General features: G+C 38.9%; 1 protein-coding gene across 7 annotated transcripts in view; it reads left to right on the top strand.

The window, feature by feature from the left end:
* The window catches only part of lmo7a (LIM domain 7a), a 214,623-nt gene that overhangs the window by 99,979 nt on the left and 87,117 nt on the right, over positions 1-27,527 (top strand). For all 7 annotated transcript variants that reach the window (XM_061970718.2, XM_061970720.2, XM_061970719.2 and 4 more), the window contains 2 exons: positions 13,009-13,039; positions 13,117-13,230. In XM_061970718.2, the coding sequence (XP_061826702.2) occupies positions 13,009-13,039; positions 13,117-13,230 (145 nt within the window). The remainder of the gene's footprint in view (positions 1-13,008; positions 13,040-13,116; positions 13,231-27,527) is intronic.

The following is a 27,527-nucleotide window of genomic DNA, read 5'->3' as shown; positions in this document are numbered from 1 at the left end:
CATCCATCCATCCATCTTCTTCTGCTTATCCGAGGTCGGGTCGCGGGGGCAGCAGCCTAAGCAGGGAAGCCCAGACTTCCCTCTCCCCAGCCACTTCGTCCAGCTCTTCCTGTGGGACCCCGAGGCGTTCCCAGGCCAGCCGGGAGACATAGTCTTCCCAACGTGTCCTGGGTCTTCCCCGCGGCCTCCTACCGGCCGGACGTGCCCTAAACACCTCCCTAGGGAGGCGTTCGGGTGGCATCCTGACCAGATGCCCGAACCACCTCATCTGGCTCCTCTCGATGTGGAGGAGCAGCGGCTTTACTTTGAGCTCCCCCCGGATGACAGAGCTTCTCACCCTATCTCTAAGGGAGAGCCCCGCCACCCGGCGGAGGAAACTCATTTGGGCCACTTGTACCCGTGATCTTGTCCTTTCGGTCATAACCCAAAGCTCATGACCATAGGTGAGGATGGGAACGTAGATCGACCGGTAAATTGAGAGCTTTGCCTTCCGGCTCAGCTCCTTCTTCACCACAACGGATCGATACAGCGTCCGCATTACTGAAGACGCCGCACCGATCCGCCAGTCGATCTCACGATCCACTCTTCCCTCACTCGTGAACAAGACTCCGAGGTACTTGAACTCCTCCACTTGGGGAAAGATCTCCTCCCCAACCCGGAGATGGCACTCCACCCTTTTCCGGGCGAGAACCATGGACTCGGACTTGGAGGTGCTGATTCTCATCCCAGTCGCTTCACACTCGGCTGCGAACCGATCCAGTGAGAGCTGAAGATCCTGGCCAGATGAAGCCATCAGGACCACATCATCTGCAAAAAGCAGAGACCTAATCCTGCAGCCACCAAACCAGATCCCCTCAACGCCTTGACTGCGCCTAGAAATTCTGTCCATAAAAGTTCAGAACAGAATGGGTGACAAAGGGCAGCCTTGGCGGAGTCCAACCCTCACTGGAAACGTGTCTGACTTACTGCCGGCAATGCGGACCAAGCTCTGGCACTGAGCATACAGGGAGCGGACTGCCACAATCGGACAGTCCGATACCCCATACTCTCTGAGCACTCCCCACAGGACTTCCCGAGGGACACGGTCGAATGCCTTCTCCAAGTCCACAAAACACATGTAGACTGGTTGGGCAAACTCCCATGCACCCTCAAGGACCCTGCCCAGAGTATAGAGCTGGTCCACAGTTCCACGACCAGAACGAAAACCACACTGTTCCTCCTGAATCCGAGGTTCGACTATCCGGCATAGCCTCCTCTCCAGTACACCTGAATAGACCTTACCGGGAAGGCTGAGGAGTGTGATCCCACGATAGTTAGAGCAATCACAATTTCACTGCAGCATTATTCAAACATTCATCATTATTGTTGAGGCTCTTTATGGCTAACGCTGAGTAAGAAAGACACATGTACAATATTTTGCGTAATGGCAAGGATCATTTTTCACACCTCTGAAAACTCTACTTGTTCCAGCATCTTCTCGATAAAACTTACCAAAAAAAAGTGATGATTTACCAATATGACGCAAGTATGTTTGACATGTAAGTATGGATATGTTTGAATAAATGCTTTGCACAATCCACATTGTTTTTGCAAGCTGTGGGGCTCCTTGGGGGAGCTTTTCTCTTCAGGCAAACATTTTGTCATGACTTGGTCTTGGGTGTGTGCTTTTCCGGGATGCAACGGAAAGTTGGCTCGGGCGAGACGGGAATGAAGGTACATGATTTATTAATTATCATCCAAAAAAAAAAGGAATAAATGAAAGCGCGCACAGTGGCGGAGAATAAACTATGAAACCAAAAGACTATAGCAAAAAGTACAAACGAAAAACACGCACAATGGCGGAGAACAAACTATGAAACCAAAAAGACTATAAACATGGAACAAAAACTTACTTGGCTTGGACAAAAATAGTTCCATGGAGAATGGACATGGAAAGAAGTATCAGGCATGGACAGAGCATAAATGTGGTGAGGTCGTCAGAAAGACAAACTGAAAAACACTGAACTTAAATACTACAGACATGATTAACGAAAACAGGTGCGTGACTCAAGACGTGAAACAGGTGCGTGACGTGACAGGTGAAAACTAATGGGTTGCTATGGTGACAATCAAGAGTGCACAATGAGTCCAAACGTGGAACAGGTGAAACTAATGGGGTAATCATGCAAACAAGACAAGGGAGTGAAAAGCCAGAAACTAAACAAAACATGACTTAAAACAAAACATGATTACGCAGACATGACACATTTGCTTTTATCGCTTGTAAAAAAAACCTCATCTGTGCTCAGTATGGCTTTGAACCCCTCGGTGTTGTCACAGGAGCCTTACGTCACCTTAAGCTGATCCCAACGACGTCCTCCTCTGGCGACGGTCGCACAGAAATAGTTTTTATTTGAGTGACTTTATTTTCGTCCTTTGGAAAAAGGCGACCAGCAGACGTACCACGCTTGACTGAATGACGAGAAGCCGCCAATCTGAAAAAAAACCTTCCTGTTTCCATTAAGATAAGGGAGTACGAAAGAATTATATAACATATTAAGAGCCTTTTGATTTACGGAGTTTTTGATTTTATGTAACATAGCAATATTTTTTGCCATCTTTGTCTTAAGTATATTTATGTACAGTTTCCAATTTAATTTATCATCTATATAGATTCCCAAACATTTTGTTGAATACACCCTTTCTATCTCCATATCATCAATTCTTATATGACACTGTATGTTATTTTTCCTATTTCCAAAAATTATATATTTTGTTTTATTTAGGTTGATTGACAGTTTATTGGCATCAAACCATTGCTTTCGTATGTGGAGTTCGCTCTCTACAGTCTCTAAGAGTTGGCCAAGGTCTTGCCCAGAACAGTACAGACTTGTATCGTCAGCAAAGAGAATACAATTGAGTTTTTTTAAAGATTTTGCAGATATCATTAATATACAATAAAAACAATTTTGGTCCCAGTACAGAACCTTGGGGCACTCCATGTGTTATAATCTTTTTATCTGAATCTACATTGTTCATATGCACATACTGTTCTCTACCACCAAGATAACTTTTCAACCAATCATGAGCAAGACCTCTAAAACCATACCTCTGCATTTTGTTTAAAAGTAATGTGTGATGGATGGTGTCAAAGGCCTTGCTCAGGTCAATAAAAACGCCAACAACAAACTCCCTCTTATCAATAGCAGTGGTTACCTCCTCAACTTGTTCCATCACTGCCATGGAAGTGGACCTGTTTGGTCGAAAACCGTATTGGTGTTCACTTAGCAAGTGATGCTTATCAATAAAACTGTCTAATCTTGACACAAATAATTTTTCAAGGACTTTTGAAAATTGTGAGAGTAGAGAAATAGGCCTATAGTTATCACCTCTGTATTGTAATTCAAGCTCGAATGTGATGTCATCCGAAAAGAAATTCAATGCCATCCTAATTGTTGCATAATTATTACCTTTGTGAAGCCACGCCCACTCCCAGCAGGTGCACGGCTCACAGGAGAGCACACGTGTAGCTATTGTGTTAGCGTGTGACAGGCAGGAATGCGCAGCATGACTATAGATCCTTTCTGGTGCTGAACTTAGGCCCGTTATCACTTTTTATGGCCGTCTGTGAATAGACGGCGCACAGCGGCGACTGTACACAATGTACCCAGAGAAAGTGGTCATTTTCACCACACGGAACTGTCAGCTGTTTGTTCAACAGTGAGGCCTTCTTTCATTTCATATTGTAGTTTTTTTAACCATTTGAATCAAGTCTTAGGGGTGCCACAATAGTGTGTTCCAGTTAAAGCAGGGGTGACAAACGTAGGGCCACAGGTTTTATCCGGCCCGCGGGATGAATTTGCTAAGTATAAAAATGTCCCTAAAATGTTTGAATTAAGAAAACTGCTGTTCCAAATGTGTCCACTGGATGTCGCAATAGCAATTCTTTGTATCTTTGTAGACGATGCTACATATGTACAAAATAAAGCACATGATGTTAGTGCACCAGTCGAGGAACATGATCAAACTACATAAATAACATCCTGTCATTTGATTTTGATATGATTCTTTTAAGTAAGTACTAAAGTACCAATGTGGCGACTTTCCCAGGAATTCCCGGTTTTCCGGGACATTTTTCCCATTCAAAATGAATTGGCCATTTTTCACCAACATTTCCACATTCAAACCATTCCACCTTTAACACATTCCACTCATTCTGGACATTCAAACTATAATTTTTCCAAGTTAAAAAACATTCCAGGAATTCCCAGAATTCCCGTTTTTTTAAACCCTTTTTTTTTTTACCCTTTTTCTGCTGACTACTCCTTCCACATTTTTCAACCCATTTCAACCGTTCTACCATCAAAACATTCCTCTTAATCAGGATTAAAAAAACTAAGTTGTTTTTTTAACTTTAAAAATTCCCGGTTTTCCCGAAATTCCAGGAATTCCGTAATACCATTTCTCAATTGAACATGTTACTACTTCAACATTTCTCGAACAATTTGAAAAATTTCAACACCAACCATTTCAACTCATTCAGACCATTCAAGTTTTTTTTTTTTACCATTTTCAAAAAAATTCCTGCTTTTCCTGAACTTCCCAATTTTTCTGAAATTCCCATCACATTCTTCAAAGTTCCACAATTCCCACATTTTTCATCTGATTCAAACCGTTCCAACTTCAAAATATTCAGCCTGTTTAGGAATTGTGTGCTCTACTTTAACAGTTAAAAAAAAAATCCTGGATTTCCCATAATTCCTTTTTTTTTTGCATTTTCCCCCATTCAAAATGAATTGGCCATTTCTCAAACTTCCACAATTCCCACATATACAACAGATTCAAACCATTCCACCTCATCCTGGACATTCAAACTACCATTTTTGAACATTCAAGAAATTTCCAGGAATTTCCATTTTTTTGGTAACCTATTTCCACCCTTCTTAAGTTCAGCTACTCCTTTCACATTTTTCAACCCAATTCAACCGTTCCACCGTCAAAACACTCCTCATATTCAGGAAAAAAAAACAAGTTGGTTAAGGAACTAGAAAAAAATCCTGGTTTTCCCGAAATTCCAGGAATTTCTCAATTAAAAACTGTTACTAATTAAACATTTCTTGACTGATTTAAGCAATTTCAACACCAACCAATTCAGCTCATTCAGGACATTCATGCTCCTAATTATTTTTTTTTTTTAATCCCGCTTTTCCCAAAATCCCCAAATTTCCAGGAATTCCCAGAATTCCCGTTTTTTTAAAACCCTTTTTTTTAACCCTTTTTTTTTTGCCGACAACTCCTTCCACATTTTTCAACCCATTTCAACCGTTCTACCGTCAAAACATTCCTCTTAATCAGGATAAAAAAAACAATTTTTTTTTTTAACTTTAAAAATTCCCGGTTTTCCCGAAATTCCAGGAATTCCGTAATACCATTTCTCAATTGAACATGTTACTACTTCAACATTTCTCGACCAATTTGAAAAATTTCAACACCAACCATTTCAACTCATTCAGACCATTCAAGTTTTTTTTTTTTTTTTTACCATTTTCAAAAAAATTCCCGCTTTTCCTGAACTTCCCAATTTTTCTGAAATTCCCATCACATTCTTCAAAGTTCCACAATTCCCACATTTTTCATCTGATTCAAACCGTTCCAACTTCAAAATATTCAGCCTGTTTAGGAATTGTGTGCTCTACTTTAACAGTTAAAAAAAAAAAATCCTGGATTTCCCATAATTCCTTTTTTTTTTTTTGCATTTTCCCCCATTCAAAATGAATTGGCCATTTTTCAAATTTCCACAATTCCCACATATACAACATATTCAAACCATTCCACCTCACCCTGGACATTCAAACTACCATTTTTGAACATTCAAGAAATTTCCAGGAATTTCCGGGTTTTTTTGGTAACCTATTTCCACCCTTCTTAAGTTCAGCTACTCCTTTCACATTTTTCAACCCAATTCAACCGTTCCACCGTCAAAACACTCCTCATATTCAGGAAAAAAAAACAAGTTGGTTAAGGAACTAGAAAAAATCCAGGTTTTCCCGAAATTCCAGGAATTTCTCAATTAAAAACTGTTACTAATTCAAAATTTCTTGACTGATTTAAGCAATTCCAACACCAACCAATTCAGCTCATTCAGGACATTCATGCTCCTAATAATTTATTTTTTTTAAATCCTGCTTTTCCCAAAATCCCCAAATATCCAGGAAGTTCCCATTGAAATGAATGGGATATTATTCCAAGTTCCACAATTCCCACATTTTTCATCTGATTCAAACTGTTCCAACTTCAAAATATTCAGCCTGTTTAGGAATTGTGTGCTCTACTTTAACAGTTAAAAAAAAATCCTGGATTTCCCATAATTCCTTTTTTTTTTTTTTTTTTTTTCATTTTCCCCCATTCAAAATGAATTGGCCATTTTTCAAACTTCCACAATTCCCACATATACAACAGATTCAAACCATTCCACCTCATCCTGAACATTCAAACTACCATTTTTGAACATTCAAGAAATTTCCAGGAATTTCCGTTTTTTTTGGTAACCTATTTCCACCCTTCTTAAGTTCAGCTACTCCTTTCACATTTTTCAACCCAATTCAACCGTTCCACCGTCAAAACACTCCTCATATTCAGGAAACAAACCAAGTTGGTTAAGGAACTAGAAAAAATCTAGGTTTTCCCGAAATTCCAGGAATTTCTCAATTAAAGACTGTTACTAATTAAACATTTCTTGACTGATTTAAGCAATTCCAACACCAACCAATTCAGCTCATTCAGGACATTCATGCTCCTAATTATTTATTTTTTTTAATCCCGCTTTTCCCAAAATCCCCAAATTTCCAGGAATTCCCAGAATTCCCGTTTTTTTAAAACCCTTTTTTTTTTAACCCTTTTTTTTTTGCCGACAACTCCTTCCACATTTTTCAACCCATTTCAACCGTTCTACCGTCAAAACATTCCTCTTAATCAGGATAAAAAAAACAATTTTTTTTTTTAACTTTAAAAATTCCCGGTTTTCCCGAAATTCCAGGAATTCCGTAATACCATTTCTCAATTGAACATGTTACTACTTCAACATTTCTCGACCAATTTGAAAAATTTCAACACCAACCATTTCAACTCATTCAGACCATTCAAGTTTTGTTTTTTTTACCATTTTCAAAAAAATTCCCGCTTTTCCTGAACTTCCCAATTTTTCTGAAATTCCCATCACATTCTTCAAAGTTCCACAATTCCCACATTTTTCATCTGATTCAAACCGTTCCAACTTCAAAATATTCAGCCTGTTTAGGAATTGTGTGCTCTACTTTAACAGTTAAAAAAAATCCTGGATTTCCCATAATTCTTTTTTTTTTTTTTTTTTTTTGCATTTTCCCCCATTCAAAATGAATTGGCCATTTTTCAAACTTCCACAATTCCCACATATACAACAGATTCAAACCATTCCACCTCATCCTGGACATTCAAACTACCATTTTTGAACATTCAAGAAATTTCCAGGAATTTCCGTTTTTTTGGTAACCTATTTCCACCCTTCTTAAGTTCAGCTACTCCTTTCACATTTTTCAACCCAATTCAACCGTTCCACCGTCAAAACACTCCTCATATTCAGGAAACAAACCAAGTTGGTTAAGGAACTAGAAAAAATCTAGGTTTTCCCGAAATTCCAGGAATTTCTCAATTAAAGACTGTTACTAATTAAACATTTCTTGACTGATTTAAGCAATTCCAACACCAACCAATTCAGCTCATTCAGGACATTCATGCTCCTAATTATTTATTTTTTTTAATCCCGCTTTTCCCAAAATCCCCAAATTTCCAGGAATTCCCAGAATTCCCGTTTTTTTAAAACCCTTTTTTTTTTAACCCTTTTTTTTTTGCCGACAACTCCTTCCACATTTTTCAACCCATTTCAACCGTTCTACCGTCAAAACATTCCTCTTAATCAGGATAAAAAAAACAATTTTTTTTTTTAACTTTAAAAATTCCCGGTTTTCCCGAAATTCCAGGAATTCCGTAATACCATTTCTCAATTGAACATGTTACTACTTCAACATTTCTCGACCAATTTGAAAAATTTCAACACCAACCATTTCAACTCATTCAGACCATTCAAGTTTTGTTTTTTTTACCATTTTCAAAAAAATTCCCGCTTTTCCTGAACTTCCCAATTTTTCTGAAATTCCCATCACATTCTTCAAAGTTCCACAATTCCCACATTTTTCATCTGATTCAAACCGTTCCAACTTCAAAATATTCAGCCTGTTTAGGAATTGTGTGCTCTACTTTAACAGTTAAAAAAAATCCTGGATTTCCCATAATTCTTTTTTTTTTTTTTTTTTTTTGCATTTTCCCCCATTCAAAATGAATTGGCCATTTTTCAAACTTCCACAATTCCCACATATACAACAGATTCAAACCATTCCACCTCATCCTGGACATTCAAACTACCATTTTTGAACATTCAAGAAATTTCCAGGAATTTCCGTTTTTTTGGTAACCTATTTCCACCCTTCTTAAGTTCAGCTACTCCTTTCACATTTTTCAACCCAATTCAACCGTTCCACCGTCAAAACACTCCTCATATTCAGGAAAAAAAAACAAGTTGGTTAAGGAACTAGAAAAAAATCCTGGTTTTCCCGAAATTCCAGGAATTTCTCAATTAAAAACTGTTACTAATTCAAAATTTCTTGACTGATTTAAGCAATTCCAACACCAACCAATTCAGCTCATTCAGGACATTCATGCTCCTAATAATTTTTTTTTTTTAAATCCCGCTTTTCCCAAAATTCCCAAATATCCAGGAAGTTCCCATTGAAATGAATGGGATATTATTCCAAGTTCCACAATTCCCACATTTTTCATCTGATTCAAACCGTTCCAACTTCAAAATATTCAGCCTGTTTAGGAATTGTGTGCTCTACTTTAACAGTTAAAAAAAAAAATCCTGGATTTCCCATAATTCCTTTTTTTTTTCTTCTTTTTTTTTTTGCATTTTCCCCCATTCAAAATGAATTGGCCATTTTTCAAACTTCCACAATTCCCACATATACAACAGATTCAAACCATTCCACCTCATCCTGGACATTCAAACTCCAATTTTTGAACATTCAAGAAATTTCCAGGAATTTCCGTTTTTTTTGGTAACCTATTTCCATCCTTCTTAAGTTTAGCTACTCCTTTCACATTTTTCAACCCAATTCAACCGTTCCACCGTCAAAACACTCCTCATATTCAGGAAAAAAAAAACAAGTTGGTTAAGGAACTAGAAAAAATCCAGGTTTTCCTGAAATTCCAGGAATTTCTCAATTAAAAACTGTTACTAATTCAAAATTTCTTGACTGATTTAAGCAATTCCAACACCAACCAATTCAGCTCATTCAGGACATTCATGCTCCTAATTATTTATTTTTTTTAAATCCTGCTTTTCCCAAAATCCCCAAATTTCCAGGAAGTTCCCATTGAAATGAAGTGGACATTATTCCAAGTTGCACAATTCCCACATTTTTCAACTCATTCAGACCACTCAAGTTTTTTTTTTTACCATTTTCAAAAAAATTCCCGCTTTTCCTGAACTTCCCAATTTTTGTGAAATTCCCATCACATTCTTCAAAGTTCCACAATTCCCACATTTTTCATCTGATTCAAACCGTTCCAACTTCAAAATATTCAGCCTGTTTAGGAATTGTGTGCTCTACTTTAACAGTTAAAAAAAAATAATCCTGGATTTCCCATAATTCCTTTTTTTTTTTTTTTGCATTTTCCCCCATTCAAAATGAATTGGCCATTTTTCAAACTTCCACAATTCCCACATATACAACAGATTCAAACCATTCCACCTCACCCTGGACATTCAAACTACCATTTTTGAACATTCAAGAAATTTCCAGGAATTTCCGTTTTTTTGGTAACCTATTTCCACCCTTCTTAAATTCAGCTACTCCTTTCACATTTTTCAACCCAATTCAACCGTTCCACCGTCAAAACACTCCACATATTCAGGAAAAAAAACAAAGTTGGTTAAGGAACTAGAAAAAATCCAGGTTTTCCTGAAATTCCAGGAATTTCTCAATTAAAAACTGTTACTAATTCAAAATTTCTTGACTGATTTAAGTAATTCCAACACCAACCAATTCAGCTCATTCAGGACATTCATGCTCCTAATAATTTTTTTTATTTAAATCCTGCTTTTCCCAAAATCCCCAAATTTCCAGGAAGTTCCCATTGAAATGAAGTGGACATTATTCCAAGTTGCACAATTCCCACATTTTTCAACTCATTCAGACCATTCAAGTTTTTTTTTTACCATTTTCAAAAAAATTCCCGCTTTTCCTGAACTTCCCAATTTTTCTGAAATTCCCATCACATTCTTCAAAGTTCCACAATTCCCACATTTTTCATCTGATTCAAATTGTTCCAACTTCAAAATATTCAGCCTGTTTAGGAATTGTGTGCTCTACTTTAACAGTTAAAAAAAAAAAATCCTGGATTTCCCATAATTCCTTTTTTTTTTTTTTTTGCATTTTCCCCCATTCAAAATGAATTGGCCATTTTTCAAACTTCCACAATTCCCACATATACAACAGATTCAAACCATTCCACCTCATCCTGGACATTCAAACTACCATTTTTGAACATTCAAGAAATTTCCAGGAATTTCCGTTTTTTTGGTAACCTATTTCCACCCTTCTTAAGTTCAGCTACTCCTTTCACATTTTTCAACCCAATTCAACCGTTCCACCGTCAAAACACTCATATTCAGGAAAAAAAAAAAAAAAGTTGGTTAAGGAACTAGAAAAAATCCAGGTTTTCCCGAAATTCCAGGAATTTCTCAATTAAAAACTGTTACTAATTCAAAATTTCTTGACTGATTTAAGCAATTCCAACACCAACCAATGCAGCTCATTCAGGACATTCATGCTCCTAATACATTTTAGGAGCATTTTTAGTCTACTACTGTAATATTGCTATTTTTACTTCATTTAGCCATTTTAGTCATCTAGTCTAATACTGTAATATTGCTATTTTTACTTCATGTAGCCATTTTAGTCATCTAGTCTAATACTGTAGTATTGCTATTTTTACCTCATTTAGCCATTTTAGTCATCTAGTCTACTACTGTAATATTGATATTTTTACTTCATTTAGCCATTTTAGTCATCAAGTCTAATACTGTAATATTGATATTTTTACTTCATTTAGCCATTTTAGTCATCTAGTCTAATACTGTAGTATTGCTATTTTTACTTCATTTAGCCATTTTAGTCATCTAGTCTAATACTGTAGTATTGCTATTTTTACTTCATTTAGCCATTTTAGTCATCTAGTCTAATACTGTAATATTGCTATTTTTACTTCATTTAGCCATTTTAGTCATCTAGTCTAATACTGTAATATTGCTATTTTTACTTCATTAAGCCATTTTAGTCATCTAGTCTAATACTGTAGAATTGCTATTTTTACTTCATTTAGCCATTTTCGTCATCTAGTCTAATACTGTAGTATTGCTATTTTTTTTTCAATCCCGCTTTTCCCAAAATCCCCAAATTTCCAGGAAGTTCCTATTGAAATGAATTGGACATTATTCCAAGTTGCACAATTCCCACATCTTTCAACCTATTCAAAGCATTCCAACACCAACACATTCCACTCATCCTGGACATTCAAACTAACACTTTCACACAGGCCCGGCCCTAACCAATCTGGCGCCCTAGGCAAGATTTTAGGTGGCGCCCCCCCACATCGGCATTGAAGTGTATATACTCACAAGAACCCGAATAGCTTTGTCTTTGACCTTTTTTTTTTTACTTACAACTATACCTAATATATAAAGGGGTGGAAAAGTGACTATTACCTGCAGGGCAAACATTAGCTAACCAGAAGGCAATAACAATGTAAACAAAAAACACCTGCTTAAAATATCTAATACAAATGTCCCTGAGGAATGTAAGGTGGGAGTACTGTAATTACCTAACGTTACATTATTATTTTCCATAACAATTTAGCCCCCTCTACAATATTAATCCGACGTTAAAACAGAACTAGCTATTTATTGATTAGCAATTGCCGAATCATGTAACATTAGCTTAATGCTAAAAAGCCAGGTTACTATCACATTCTGTAACAGACAAATAATTTCATAATTTTTCTCCTCCTCTTCTTTTCTCTTTTTTCTTCCCTGGGCACCTGACAGTTTTGGCCGTTTTGACATCTTGTGTTGATTTTTTTGGATGTGGTGACGTCCAAAAAGAGTCATGATACGGGAAGGGAGGGGGCGCACCGTGCGGGGGGGCGTAATGTTGTAACAAATAATATTTCTATTAAATAGGCTTTACTTTGCATTTTAATTAACGTGGGATTATTTTTTGTATTTAGAAATAATAGTACCAACTTTTTTTTTTTCTTTTTTTTTTTTCTCCAACATTTGTGGCACTGGCGTGGCGCCCCCTGATGGACGGCGCCCTTAGCATTTGCCTATACGGCCTATGCCACGGACCGGCCCTGCTTTCACAAGTTCCAAACCAAATTCCGGTTTCCCTGGAAATTGAAACTCTTCAACATTCAAACCATTTCAGCGTTTCAACTATTTCAACATTTAAACCATTTCTACATTCATCCTACATTCCATTAGCATTTCAGTTCAGAGACCAGCTTTTCAACATTCAAACCATTCCAACATTCCAACATTCTTCCATTCATACTACATTCTGTCAGCATTTCACTTCAACTTCAGCATTGGAGCATTCACACGCAATTCCTTCAGGAATTGCTCATGTAGTTATATTTATTTCCCCAGGTCTGGTGCTGGTGAACAGACTCCAGGGACGCATTTTACTGTTCGGACGTCGTGAAAATTGTGCGCTAAAAAGTCCCAATGAATGAGCGTGTTTGTGTTGTTGTGTTTGGCTGCTGTGGTTTTGGTCTGGACCGTGCTCTCACTTTCCAGCTCTTTCACTGACTAGCATAGCGCTGTTGTGTACAAACATACACAAAGGCTGACCCTCTCTCTTGTTTCTCTCGCAGGGACGAAGAGACCAACCGCAGGCTTAGAAATGTGAGTTTTTTTGGTCCTGGTAGTTGTATTATTTGATGTACGTTCAGCTTCTTACATTTTGTTTCTGCCACTTCCAGGTTGTGATCACCCTTTACTGGCTGAGTAGACGAGCACAGAGCGAGCGTTCCTACAATGGACCTTACTTGAATTTCAAGGCGTTTGAGGGATTGCTGGGCATAGCGCTTCACAAGGTAACAGAACATGCATATCAAAACAAGCACGTACTGTGTGAGTAGGATTGCAATCCTCTTTCACAGCCACTGCATTCCTCAAAGCCTCCCTGGTATGCGGGCTATGAGCGGGAAAACACGGCATAAGACATGCCAAGGGTGCCGGGTTTGAAGGGGGTCAGGTTGTTAGCCTATCAGCTAAAGGCTATGTTAAGCCAGACGTGACCCCAGGGCTGCACTTAGCTATTTAGATCTTGTTTACCACTTTGCACGCTGATTTTGTTACATTTGTGGACATGAAAATAAATAATCATGGTCAAGGCAGAGATTGCCATTTCATTATTTGTATTGGCTCGTGACATGTTCTAAAGACAAGATAAAAACATTGAACATTGCACAAAAAACTAAATTAACTTATGGGAGAAATTCTGCGTAAATGCTAAAATGTGCAAGCCGAATTTAAATGCTAGCATACTAACAGTTAGAATGTGTCAAGTACCAAGTTATATGACTGTGAAGTGTACGCATGTAAAATTAGCTAAAAAAAAAAGTTCTCATGCTAATCTTAACCAGTGTTGGGTTGGTTACTGAAAACCAGTAACTTGTTAGAGTTACTAAAAGTTACTAAAAGTAACTCAGTTACTAACTCAGCAAAGCACGCCTTTTATTTTCCTCGTGACACAGAAGGACGACACCGCAGCGCTGCAATAAAACACGCTCAGATCTTCTGTTTCTAGTTGATACTACATCAAAAATAACGTAAAATAACACAGTAACGCATACCTGCCAACTACTCCGGTTTTCCCGTAATTAGTACGGTTTTCATCAACCTATTCCGGGTTACGGTTGCAGTGATAAAAAATACGGTTTTTCATTAATTAAAATTTTTTTTTTTTTTTAAAGTTTTATTCACGAAATCGCGTAACAACAATAACAATCGACACTGCTTCCCGTAACTTCCTATCGAGCCATTCCGAATGCCATGCGCGAGGCTATTTATAGCACCGCTGCCAAGCACGAGGCACCATGCAGTTGCCATTGTTTCCAAACGAGCGAACGATCATGGAATCAGCCGGAGAAACATCGCAAACTAGTCTTAAACCGAAAAGAAAACTGCAGTCATTCCGTGAAGAATATTCAAAAGCCTATCCGGGAATAATTATCCGTTCCAAAAAGGGTGAAAACTACGCGAATTGCACCTTGTGCAGACAAGATTTTTCGATCGGACACGGAGGAATTAGCGATGTAAAAGACCACGTTGGGACAAAAAAACACAAGTCTAATGCCGTTGCTAGCGATACAAGTGGAAAACTTTCAACGTTTTTCGGATTTTAGCCACAAAAAGGTAATGACACCAATGTTATCTATTGGAATTGTTTAGTACTGTTATACTGTTAAAAGTGTTTATACTATTTATGCTTTCAAGTCCAAGTTGAAGAAATCTTGTTAAATGTTGACAGCATAACTACCAAAATACAGAAGTATGTCCTTAATATTTTTGCAGTGCTATTTCTGTTGAAAAGTTCAAATGATTACATTAGAGATGTGATGTGCCACTTTTCAAGTGTCTGATGGCTTCAATTAATTTTCATTCATTTTTCATATTTTGAATTCTTTTGAAAGGCTTACAAAAAAACTACATTTGAATTGTAATTCCATGCTATTGACAGGACTATTAATTTTAATGAAGTTAGCTTACCATGTTTACAGTATGATAATTGTGATAGAAATGTGAATTTTAGGCACAGAATATTTTTTACAATTGAACAAGGCAGTAGATTATACAAGCTTGGACAGAAAGTTAATTTTTTTTTTTATGGAATTGTTTAGTACTGTTTTACCATTTGTTTACTGTAAAAAGTGTTTATACTTTCAATTAACAAATTGAAGTCTTGTGAAAGGTTGACAGGATAACTGGCATTAACTGTCAAAATAATTTCAAACTATTGAAGTTAGCTTACAGAATAAACATGTCAATCAACCCATATGATTTTTGCTGTAATATTTTTGTTTTGAAAAGTCACTGTGACTGATAGAAAAGTGATGGTTTTAGCAACATTTTAACCTGTCTGAATGCTAATAATCATTTTGCGTCGGGGGGCGAAGGAACCCCCCACCAGGACTTTGTCCTGGACCTACCGGGGCCTGCGGCCCCTGGACCCTGGCTACTAGGTTTTTCTGATTTCAAAAGTTGGCAGGTATGTGTTAGCCTATCAGCTAAAGGCTATGTTAAGCCAGACGTGACCCCAGGGCTGCACTTAGCTATTTAGATCTTGTTTACCACTTTGGACGCTGATTTGGTTAAATTTGTGGACATGGAAATAAATAATCATGGTCATGAGGCAGAGATTGCCATTTCATTATTTGTATTGGCTCATTCTAAAGACAAGATAAAAACATTGAACATTGCACAAATAACTAAAATTAACCTATGGGAGAAATTCTGCGTAAATGCTAAAATGTGCAAGCCGAATTTAAATGCTAGCATGCTAACAGTTAGAATGTGTCAAGTACCAAGTTATATGACTGTGAAGTGTACGCATGTAAAATTAGCTAAAAAAAAAAAGTTCTCACGCTAATGTTAACCAGTGTTGGGTTAGTTACTGAAAACCAGTAACTTGTTAGAGTTACTAAAAGTACCCCAGTTACTAACTCAGCAAAGCACGCCTTTTCTTTTCCTTGTGACACAGAAAGACGACACCGCAGCGCTGCAATAAAACACACTCAGATCTTCTGTTTCCAGCTGATACTACATCAAAAATAACGTAAAATAACGCAGTAACGCATCATGTAGTAACGGTAACTGAGTTACTGAATATAAAAAATAACGCGTTAGATTACTAGTTACCGCCGAAACTAACAGCGTTACAGTAACGTAACGCGTTAGTTCCAACACTGATGTTAACATGCTAACATGTTAACGTCAGCATGCTAACAGTTAGCATGTGTCAAGTACCAAGTTGTGTTCGACTGCAAAAATGGTTAAAACAGTCAGCATGCTGATGTTAGTATACTACAATGCTAACGTTAGCATGTGTCAAGTACCAAGTGAAATGACTCTGAGGTGTTCTGCAGTAAAATTTGCTAAAAAGTTAGCATGTGTTAGGTACCAAGTTATACAATGAATTGATTAACATGGACCCCGACTTAAACAAGTGGAAAAACTTATTGGGGTGTTACCATTTAGTGGTCAATTGTACGGAATATGTACTGTACTGTGTAATCTACTAATAAAAGTCTCAAAAAGCATGCTTGTATGCTAGAATGCTAACATAGGCATGTTTCAAGTACCAAGTCATTTGACTATGAAGTGTAGGCATGTAAAATTAGCTAAAAAAAGTGATCATGCTAATGTTAACATGCTAACATGTTAACGTCAGCATGCTAACAGTTAGCATGTGTCAAGTACCAAGTTGTGTGACTCTCAGGTGTTTGGCTGCAAACATGGTTAAAACAGTCAGCATGCTAATGTTAGTATGCTACAATGCTAACGTTAGCATGTGTTAAGTACCAAGTGAAATGACTCTGAGGTGTTCTGCAGTAAAATTAGCTAAAAAAAAAGTTCTCACGCTAATGTTAACCAGTGTTGGGTTAGTTACTGAAAACCAGTAACTTGTTAGAGTTACTAAAAGTTACTAAAAGTAACTCAGTTACTAACTCAGCAAAGCACGCCTTTTATTTTCCTCGTGACACAGAAGGACGACACCGCAGCGCTGCAATAAAACACGCTCAGATCTTCTGTTTCTAGTTGATACTACATCAAAAATAACGTAAAATAACGCAGTAACGCATCATGTAGTAACGGTAACTGAGTTACTGAATATAAAAAAATAACGCGTTAGATTACTAGTTACCGCCGAAACTAACAGCGTTACAAGTTAGTCCCAACACTGATGTTAACATGCTAACATGTTAACGTCAGCATGCTAACAGTTAGCATGTGTCAAGTACCAAGTTGTGTTCGACTGCAAAAATGGTTAAAGCAGTCAGCATGCTGATGTTAGTATGCTACAATGCTAACGTTAGCATGTGTCAAGTACCAAGTGAAATGACTCTGAGGTGTTCTGCAGTAAAATTAGCTAAAAAAAAAGTTCTCACGCTAATGTTAACCAGTGTTGGGTTAGTTACTGAAAACCAGTAACTTGTTAGAGTTACTAAAAGTTACTAAAAGTAACTCAGTTACTAACTCAGCAAAGCACGCCTTTTCTTTTCCTTGTGACACAGAAGGACGACACCGCAGCGCTGCAATAAAACACACTCAGATCTTCTGTTTCCAGCTACATCAAAAATAACGTAAAATAACGCAGTAACGCATCATGTAGTAACGGTAACTGAGTTACTGAATATAAAAAATAACGCGTTAGATTACTAGTTACCGCCGAAACTAACAACGTTACAAGTTAGTCCCAACACTGATGTTAACATGCTAACATGTTAACGTCAGCATGCTAACAGTTAGCATGTGTCAAGTACCAAGTTGTGTTCGACTGCAAAAATGGTTAAAGCAGTCAGCATGCTGATGTTAGTATGCTGCAATGCTAACGTTAGCATGTGTCAAGTACCAAGTGAAATGACTCTGAGGTGTTCTGCAGTAAAATTTGCTAAAAAGTTAGCATGTGTTAGGTACCAAGTTATACCATGAATTGATTAACATGGACCCCGACTTAAACAAGTGTGAAAAACTTATTGGGGTGTTACCATTTAGTGGTCAATTGTACGGAATATGTACTGTACTGTGCAATCTACTAATACAAGTCTCAAAAAGCATGCTAATGATTGTATGCTAGAATGCTAACATAGGCATGTGTCAAGTACCAAGTACCAAGTTAAGTGACTCCGAGGTGTTCGGCTGTAGAATTGTATTCTGTCCACCTGCCTTTACTCACATATGGACTTGAAGTGCCATCCCATGGAATTGTCCAAAATGTTTTGGTATCCTGGAGCATTCCTCAACTTTCTCAGTCTTTTTTGCCACTCGTGCCAGCTTTTTTTGAAACATGTTGCAGGCATCAAATTCCAAATGAGCTAACATTTGCAAAAAAAAACAAAGTTTTTCAGTTGGGACATTTAATATGTTGTCTTTGCAGTCTATTCAATTGAATATAAGTTGAAAAGGATTTGTTGTATTCTCTTTTTATTGACCATTTACACAACGTGACAACTTCACTGCTTTTTGAAGTTTGTACTTGGAGAAGCCGAGTGTTTTCTGAGGTTTGAGAACCGCTGCTTTAGAGCCTGTTAATGAGCACCGGACGTGATAAAAGCTTTGAACTTTTAAGAGAAGAGGCGCTTTTGAAGATTCTCTGCTTTTCGTGATGTCATGAAGGAAAAACATGATAAGGGGCACGGCCGTAGGAGAGCTTTGTTAAAAAGAACAAGTCTCCGAATAAAGCCGACTGCTCTTTCAGTCAGTCACCTGCAGATGTTGAAGCTGTAAGTTTGAATATTTGTGTTTTTCTTCAGCTTTCAGGCTAACCCAGCATGACGTGGCTGTTTTAAAATGGGAGTGTAATGTTAGCACTGTAGCTAACGTAGCTCTGCTTTCGTCATCCTGTCCTAATGTTGTTGTATGTGACACATTTGACAAGTGCACAGGTACGGTAACAGTACTGTACCTTGATTCTCGCTAGTAAACCCTTCCAAAAGGGCTGGCGAAGATCGACTCGTGTGAAAACCAAAGCAATCCTTCCCACAAGAAATAATGTAAATCTGATAAATCCATTCCACAATTGCAAAAATGAACACGAAACAGATTTTATAGAGAATAATTACAAGTTTGATTCTTTCTTAAATTCAATAATGACCTATCAGAGTGCTAGCACTCACAACTTTCTTTGGGCTCATGGTGGCTTATTTGCAGAGGTGGGTAGAGTAGCCAGAAATTGTACTCAAGTAAGAGTACTGTTACTTTAGAGATTTATTACTCAAGTAAAAGTAAGGAGTAGTCACCCAAATATTTACTTGAGTAAAAGTAAAAAGTATGTTGTGAAAAAACTACTCAAGTACTGAGTAACTGATGAGTAACATACACACTCATATCATATATATATATATATATATATATATATATATATATATGTCTTAATAAGGTTATCCAAAAAATAGTGCTCGGTACAGTAGTAGAGCGCAATATATGTATGTGTGGGAAAAAAAATCACAAGACTACTTCATCTCTACAGGCCTGTTTCATGAGGGGTTCCCTCAATCATCAGGAAATCTCCTGATGATTGAGGGAACCCCTCATGAAACAGGCCTGTAGAGATGAAGTAGTCTTGTGATTTTTTTTCCCCACACATATATATATATATATATATATATATATATATATATATATATATATATATATATATATATATATATATATTGCCCCCTCAACGGGGGGTGCTTACAAACATCAGTTGTCTACCAATCTAAGGTAATACGCAAGGACATTAACACATCCGACACATATGTAGGATTAACCGAGGGTGAATTCAAAACCAGATGGAACAACCACAAGGCTTCTTTCAGGAACAAAAACCTGCGAAATACCACAGAACTCAGCAAACACATTTGGGACCTCAAAGACAATAATGTTGAATATTCAATAACATGGCAAATTCTTGCATCCAGCACACCTTACAATAGTGGTAATAAAAGATGCAACCTATGCTTGAAAGAGAAACTGTTTATTATTTACCGTCCAGACCTGTCATCCCTCAACAAGCGCAGCGAAATTGTAACAACATGCCGCCACAGACGGAAACACCTCCTAGGTAACACATGAGCCAATCACCACGCCCCTAGGCCAGCCTGTACCCACCCACTCTGTGCCCTATATAAACCATGGTATGCGAATGCTCCCATTAAAATCTCCTGACGATTGAGGGTACCCCCCCTCATGAAACAGGCCTGTAGAGATGAAATAGTCTTGTGATTTTTTCCCCCACACATACATATATATATATATATATATATATATATATATATATATATATATATATATATACATACATACATACATATACATTGATATATACAGTATATAATTTATATTTATTTATTTTGCCGTTTTTGTTTACATGTTAAAGGTGTTTTAATGAATATACATGCATGTTTAACACATATAGATTCCTTTCTTTCATGAAGACAAGAATATAAGTTGGTGTATTACCTGATTCTGATGACTTGCATTGATTGTAATCAGACAGTAGTGATGATAACGTCCACGTTTTCAAATGGAGGAGAAGAAAAGATCCTCCTTTCTGTCTAATACCACATGAAAGTGGTGGGTTTTTGGCATCTTATTTGTCCAGCTTCCATATTCATTTTTATACACTTTACAAGAAATACATTGGCGGCAAACTCCGTAGCTTGCTAGCTTGTTTGCGCTGGCTTTCGGAGACTCTTATTTTGAAAGCGCAGGCGCGATGGAGCGGCATTTTTATTGTGAAGACAGGAACGTCCTCGTGTGCGGTCAGTCTTTAGGCTTTTGACGGGATGTACGGTTGAAATAAAAAAGTATCTTTTTTCCTTCACACTTTTGATTGATTGATTGGAACTTTTATTAGTAGATTGCACAGTACAGTACATATTCCGTACAATTGACCACTAAATGGTAACACCCCAATAAGTTATTCAACTTGTTTAAGTCAGGTCATGTGACCCCCTGGCTCTGTTTGATTGGTCCAACGTCACCAGTGACTGCATCTGATTGGTGGAATGAAGTGAAACGTCACCAGTGACTGTATTTGTTGAAACGCAGGCACTTTGAAGGTCTGTCTGACAGACCAAAACAAACAAAGCGTGCATTAACAGATCGATAAAAATTAGTAGCGAGTAGCGAGCTGAATGTAGATAAAAGTAGCGGAGTAAAAGTAGCGTTCCTTCTCTATAAATATACTTAAGTAAAAGTAAAAGTATGTTGCATTAAAACTACTCTTAGAAGTACAATTTATCCCAAAAATTACTCAAGTAGATGTAACGGAGTAAATGTAGCGCGTTACTACCCACCTCTGCCTATCAGAGTACTAGCACTCACAACTTTATTTGGGCTCATGGTGGCTTATTTGGCAGTCAAATGTAATTGCATTTGTAAATAAAAGGACAAAGACTTGAGTCATCAATGCATGAGATGCTTGGGGGTGGTAAAGCTCGGTTGGTGGAGCGGCCGTGCCAGCAACTTTAGGGGTTGCAGGTTCGATCCCCGCTTCCACCATCCTAGTCACTGCCGTTGTGTCCTTGGGCAAGACACTTTACCCACCTGCTCCCAGTGCCACCCACACTGCTTTAAATGGAACTTAGATATTGGCTTTCACTATGTAAAAGCGCTTTGAGTCACTTGAGAAAAGCGCTATATAAATATAATTCACTTCACTTCACTGCTTTGTTACACTTGTGATAAGTGTGATAAGTGATAACCCCCCCATGGTAGATTCATTTCCCCGGAGTTGAGATGATATTTACAGTATTTGATGATTTTTAAGAACAATTGATCAGAATCAGCTTTATTAGCCAAGTTTGTTTAACACAAAAGGAATTTGACTTGGTAGGATGTGCTCTTTTGTTCAATGTAAACAATATAAATGAACTTAAATAACCAATATGTGCAAGGCTGATAATAAATAGTGCAGTGGTGAATAGAGCAAAGCAAAAAGATGATGAGTTAGAACTAGAGACGGCCGATAATACCGGACTGCCGATATTATCGCCCGATAAATGCTTTAAAATGTAATAACGGAAATTATCGGTATCGTTTCAAAAAGTATGACTTTTTAAAAGGCCGCTGTGTACACGGACGTAGGGGGAAGTACAGAGCGCCAATAAACCTTAAAGGCACTGCCTTCGCGTGCCGGCCCAGTCACATAATATCTACGGCTTTTCACACATACAAGTGAATGCAAAGCATACTTGGTCAACAGCCATACAGGTCACACTGAGGGTGGCCGTATAAACAACTTTAACACTGTTACAAATATGCGCCACTTCTGTGAACCCACACCAAACAAGAATGACAAACACATTTCGGGAGAACATCCGCACCGTAACACAACATAAACACAAGAGAACAAATACCCAGCATTAACTCTTCCGGGACGCTACAATATACACCCCCCACTACCACCCACCTCAACCCTGCATGCTCTTTCAGAGCATGTCCCAAATTCCAAGCTGCTGTTTTAAGGCATGGATAAAAAAAATAATGCACTTTGTGACTTCAATAATAAATATGGCAGTGCCATGTTGGCATTTTTTTTTCCATAACTTGAGTTGATTTATTTTGGAAAACCTTGTTACATTGTTTAATGCATCCAGCGGGGCATCACAACAAAATTAGGCATAATAATGTGTTCATTCCACCACTGTATATATCCGTATCGGTTGATATCGGTAATTAAGAGTTGGACAATATCGGATATGAGCAAAAAAGCCATTATCGGACATCTCTAGTTAGAACATTCACAGTGACAGATCAGTAGTTCCAGAGTTTATGCAGATAAAGTATGGCTGGGCGATATGGCTGAAAACTGTATCACCATATAAGTGTTTTGTATCGATATCAATAATTGTTTATATTTTTTGTGACCTTTTGAAAATATGGACCCAGGAGAAAAATATATTAGATGTAAACATGATTATAATCCCCTCAACCATCAAGGCAGAAAGCGAAGGAAATGTCAACACAAACATGGAAAACACTCGATCATTGTAAACAAAATAGTTAAAATCTCATTGAACACGTAACATTTACCTCTTAAAATGAAGCTGCAAAAAAAAAAAAAAAATTTGTAAGAAATCCTTAATAAGGTGTAACAAAATAGTGCAAAGTGTTGGCGTGGTATTACCAATTATGAGCGCCGTGGTCTGACTTATTGCACCTTAAAACATCCAAAAAACTGCTGACATCCAAAAAACTTGACAGTTGATACTGTTACTTGATTGGCTGTTAGTGTGTCACTCCCACTGATCAATGATCACTTCCTGTGTTGCTCCTTTAGCGAGTGCCTTTGTTCATGCAACTTCCTATTTCTTCTTCTTGAGTACCGTATTTTTCGGGGTATAAGTCGCTCCGGAGTATAAGTCGCACCGGCCGAAAATGCATAATAAAGAAGGAAAAAAACATATATAAGTCGCACTGGAGTATAAGTCGCATTTTTTGGGGGAAATGTATTTGATAAAAGCCAACAGCAAGAATAGACATTTGAAAGGCAATTTAAAATAAATCAAGAATAGTGAACAACAGGACATCGGGGGCGGTACCTCTGGATTGGCAGACCGGGGTGGTGGTTCCTCTCTTTAAGAAGGGGAACCGGAGGGTGTGCTCTAACTATCGTGGGATCACACTCCTCAGCCTTCCCGGTAAGGTCTATTCAGGTGTACTGGAGAGGAGGCTACGCCGGATAGTCGAACCTCGGATTCAGGAGGAACAGTGTGGTTTTCGTCCTGGTCGTGGAACTGTGGACCAGCTCTATACTCTGGGCAGGGTCCTTGAGGGTGCATGGGTGTTTGCCCAACCAGTCTACATGTGTTTTGTGGACTTGGAGAAGGCATTGGACCGTGTCCCTCGGGAAGTCCTGTGGGGAGTGCTCGGAGAGTATGGGGTATCGGACTGTCTGATTGTGGCAGTCCGCTCCCTGTATGATCAGTGTCAGAGCTTGGTCCGCATTGCCGGCAGTAAGTCGGACACGTTTCCAGTGAGGGTTGGACTCCGCCAAGGCTGCCCTTTGTCACCCATTCTGTTCATAACTTTTATGGACAGAATTTCTAGGCGCAGTCAGGGCGTTGAGGGGATCTGGTTTGGTGGCTGCAGGATTAGGTCTCTGCTTTTTGCAGATGATGTGGTCCTGATGGCTTCATCTGGCCAGGATCTTCAGCTCTCACTGGATCGGTTCGCAGCCGAGTGTGAAGCGACTGGGATGAGAATCAGCACCTCCAAGTCCGAGTCCATGGTTCTCGCCTGGAAAAGGGTGGAGTGCCATCTCCGGGTTGGGGAGGAGATCTTGCCCCAAGTGGAGGAGTTCAAGTACCTCGGAGTCTTGTTCACGAGTGAGGGAAGAGTGGATCGTGAGATCGACAGGCGGATCGGTGCGGCGTCTTCAGTAATGCGGACGCTGTATCGATCCGTTGTGGTGAAGAAGGAGCTGAGCCGGAAGGCAAAGCTCTCAATTTACCGGTCGATCTACGTTCCCATCCTCACCTATGGTCATGAGCTTTGGGTCATGACCGAAAGGACAAGATCACGGGTACAAGCGGCCCAAATGAGTTTCCTCCGCCGGGTGGCGGGGCTCTCCCTTAGAGATAGGGTGAGAAGCTCTGTCATCCGGGGGGAGCTCAAAGTAAAGCCGCTGCTCCTCCACATGGAGAGGAGCCAGATGAGGTGGTTCGGGCATCTGGTCAGGATGCCACCCGAACACCTCCCTAGGGAGGTGTTTAGGGCACGTCCGACCGGTAGGAGGCCACGGGGAAGACCCAGGACACGTTGGGAAGACTATGTCTCCCGGCTGGCCTGGGAACGCCTCGGGGTCCCACAGGAAGAGCTGGACGAAGTGGCTGGGGAGAGGGAAGTCTGGGCTTCCCTGCTTAGGCTGCTGCCCCCGCGACCCGACCTCGGATAAGCGGAAGAAGATGGATGGATGGATGGAGTGAACAACAGGCTGAATAAGTGTACGTTATATGAGGCATAAATAAGCAACTGGTATGTTAACGTAACATATTATGGTAAGAGTCATTCAAATAACTATAACATATAGAACATGCTATACGTTTACCAAACAATCTGTCACTCCTAATCGCTAAATCCCATGAAATCTTATATGTCTAGTCTCTTACGTCAATGAGATCAATAATATTATAATTTGTTAATCATTTCACACATAAGTCACTCCTGAGTATAAGTCGCACCCCGGCCAAACTATGAAAAAATCCGAAAAATACGGTATATACTGCTATATACATTGGCTGTTTTATCAAACACATTTTTTATTGATAGCGATTATGTGTCAATCGAGATGTACATTTTAATGTTGTTTCTGTATGTTTTATCGCCCAGCCCTAATTTTAAGTCTCCATAAGCCCTCCACACAGTTTTCATAAATGCACACTTACAGTATAGACACTTCCTATGCTCTTTAAAACACTTCATACACTCAAAAACCTACGTCATTTTGACATAAAACTTAAAAGGATCATATTATTGTTTATATATTGGTTTTATATTTATTTATTTTTTGTTTTTATTCAGTCATTGGTGGAGCATAATATTGTTTTTAATATTGTTTTTTAATATTGTTTTTAACATGGCTGTGTGTGCAGCACTTTGGAAACATTCTTGTTGTTTAAATGTGCTACATAAATAAAGTGGATTGGATTATTATGATTTTGCGGCCCCCCCATTCAAAATGTTTGCGCACCCTTGTCTTAAAAGTTTTGTTAAAAATGGATGCACAATTCATGTAATATGCATACTTGCCAACCTTGAGACCTCCGATTTCGGGAGGGGGTGGGGATAGGCGTGGTCGGGGTGGGACGGGGGCGTGGTTGGGGGCGCGGCTAAAAGGGGAGGAGTAATATATATATATATATATATATATATAAAGAAATACTTGACGTTCAGTGATATCTAGCTATATATATATATATATATATATATATATATATTTATATATATATTTATATATATATTTATTTTATTATATATGTATGTATTAGAGATGCGCGGATAGGCAATTATTTCATCCGCAACCGCATCAGAAAGTCGTCAACCATCCGCCACCCACTTGATGTAACATTTGATCAGAACCGCACCCGCCCGTTGTTATATATCTAATATAGACGATGCAAGGCATTAGTGAGGTTATAAAGCTTTTGCCTGTTAAAGAAAGGAGACTGATCCAATGCAGCACAGACATTCGCGTGCCATGCCAGTGCGCAATCATATGGGAGCCGCGCTGAGCGCACCTCCAAGCGCGTCTCGCTGCCGGCGACGGCCGGGTATGGGCCCGACGCTCCAGCGCCATCCATTTTCAGGGCTAGTTGATTCGGCAGGTGGGTTGTTACACACTCCTTAGCGGGTTCCGACTTCCATGGCCACCGTCCTGCTGTCTATATAAACCAGGGTGAGCCCCACCCCTTTCGTGAGCGCACTGCGCGCGAAGTGGCCCCTGTTACGCGCCCCCGGCAACAGGGGTGGCGGGCAGGTAAGCTGCGCGGGCGGAGCGCGCGGAGTGACCCCTGTTACGAGCCCCCGGCCACGGGGGTGTCGGGCAGGTAAGCTGCTTACCTGACGCCGGCCGCGGCGAAGGCGGACGAGGCGGGGTGTCGGTGCGGTGGGCGCGGTGGTGACCCTGGACGTGCGTCGGGCCCTTCTCGCGGATCGCCTCAGCTACGGCTCCCGGTGGGGCCCTCTCGGGGGGAAGGGGCCTCGGTCCCGGACCCCGGCGAGGCGTCCCTTCTCCGCTCCGTAAAAGTGTCCATCTCTTTTTTTTCTTTTTCTTCTGTTGTGGCATATGCTGCAGGTGCCTGCTCGTTTCTCGTATGTGGGTAACAACATTTAACTATGTATATATATTTCCCAATTGGTTTAACTGCCACCCGCCTGAATCTATTTAAAATCTAATTTTTTTTAATTTCATCCGCCCGATCCGCGGATAATCCGCGGACTCCGCGGTTGTGCCCGCAAACCGCGCATCTCTACTAGCTATATATATATATATATATATATATATATATATATATATATATATATATATATATATATATATATTTATTTTATTATATATGTATATATATTTTTTTATTTGTATTTTTTTTTATTATATATATATATATATATATATATATATATATATATATATATATATATATATATATATATATATATATGAAATAAATACTTGAATTTCAGTGTTCATTTATTTACACATATACACACACATAACACTCATCTACTCATTGTTGAGTTAAGGGTTGAATTGTCCACCCTTGTTCTATTCTCTGTCACTATTTTTCGAACCATGCTGAACACCCTCTCTGATGATGCATTGCTGTGTGGCACGCACAAAAGTGCTTTCATCAAATGCACTAGATGGCAGTATTGTCCTGTTTAAGAGTGTCACAACATCGCTGTTTACGGCAGACGAACTGCTTTACGGTATACAAAAAAGTGACTGCTGTTGTTGTGTGTTGTTGCCGCGCTGGGAGGACGTTAATGAAACTGCCTAACAATAAACCCACATAAGAAACCAAGAACTCGCTCTCCATCATTCTATAGTTATAACGTGATTGGGCAGGCACGCTGTTTATATTGTGGAAAACCTGAGTCCGCCTGAATTTCGGGAGAA

The sequence above is a fragment of the Nerophis lumbriciformis genome, linkage group LG13 (assembly GCF_033978685.3).
Source record: "Nerophis lumbriciformis linkage group LG13, RoL_Nlum_v2.1, whole genome shotgun sequence".
NCBI classification, from domain to species: domain Eukaryota; kingdom Metazoa; phylum Chordata; class Actinopteri; order Syngnathiformes; family Syngnathidae; genus Nerophis; species Nerophis lumbriciformis.
This window is presented reverse-complemented; position numbering and strand designations above follow the sequence as displayed.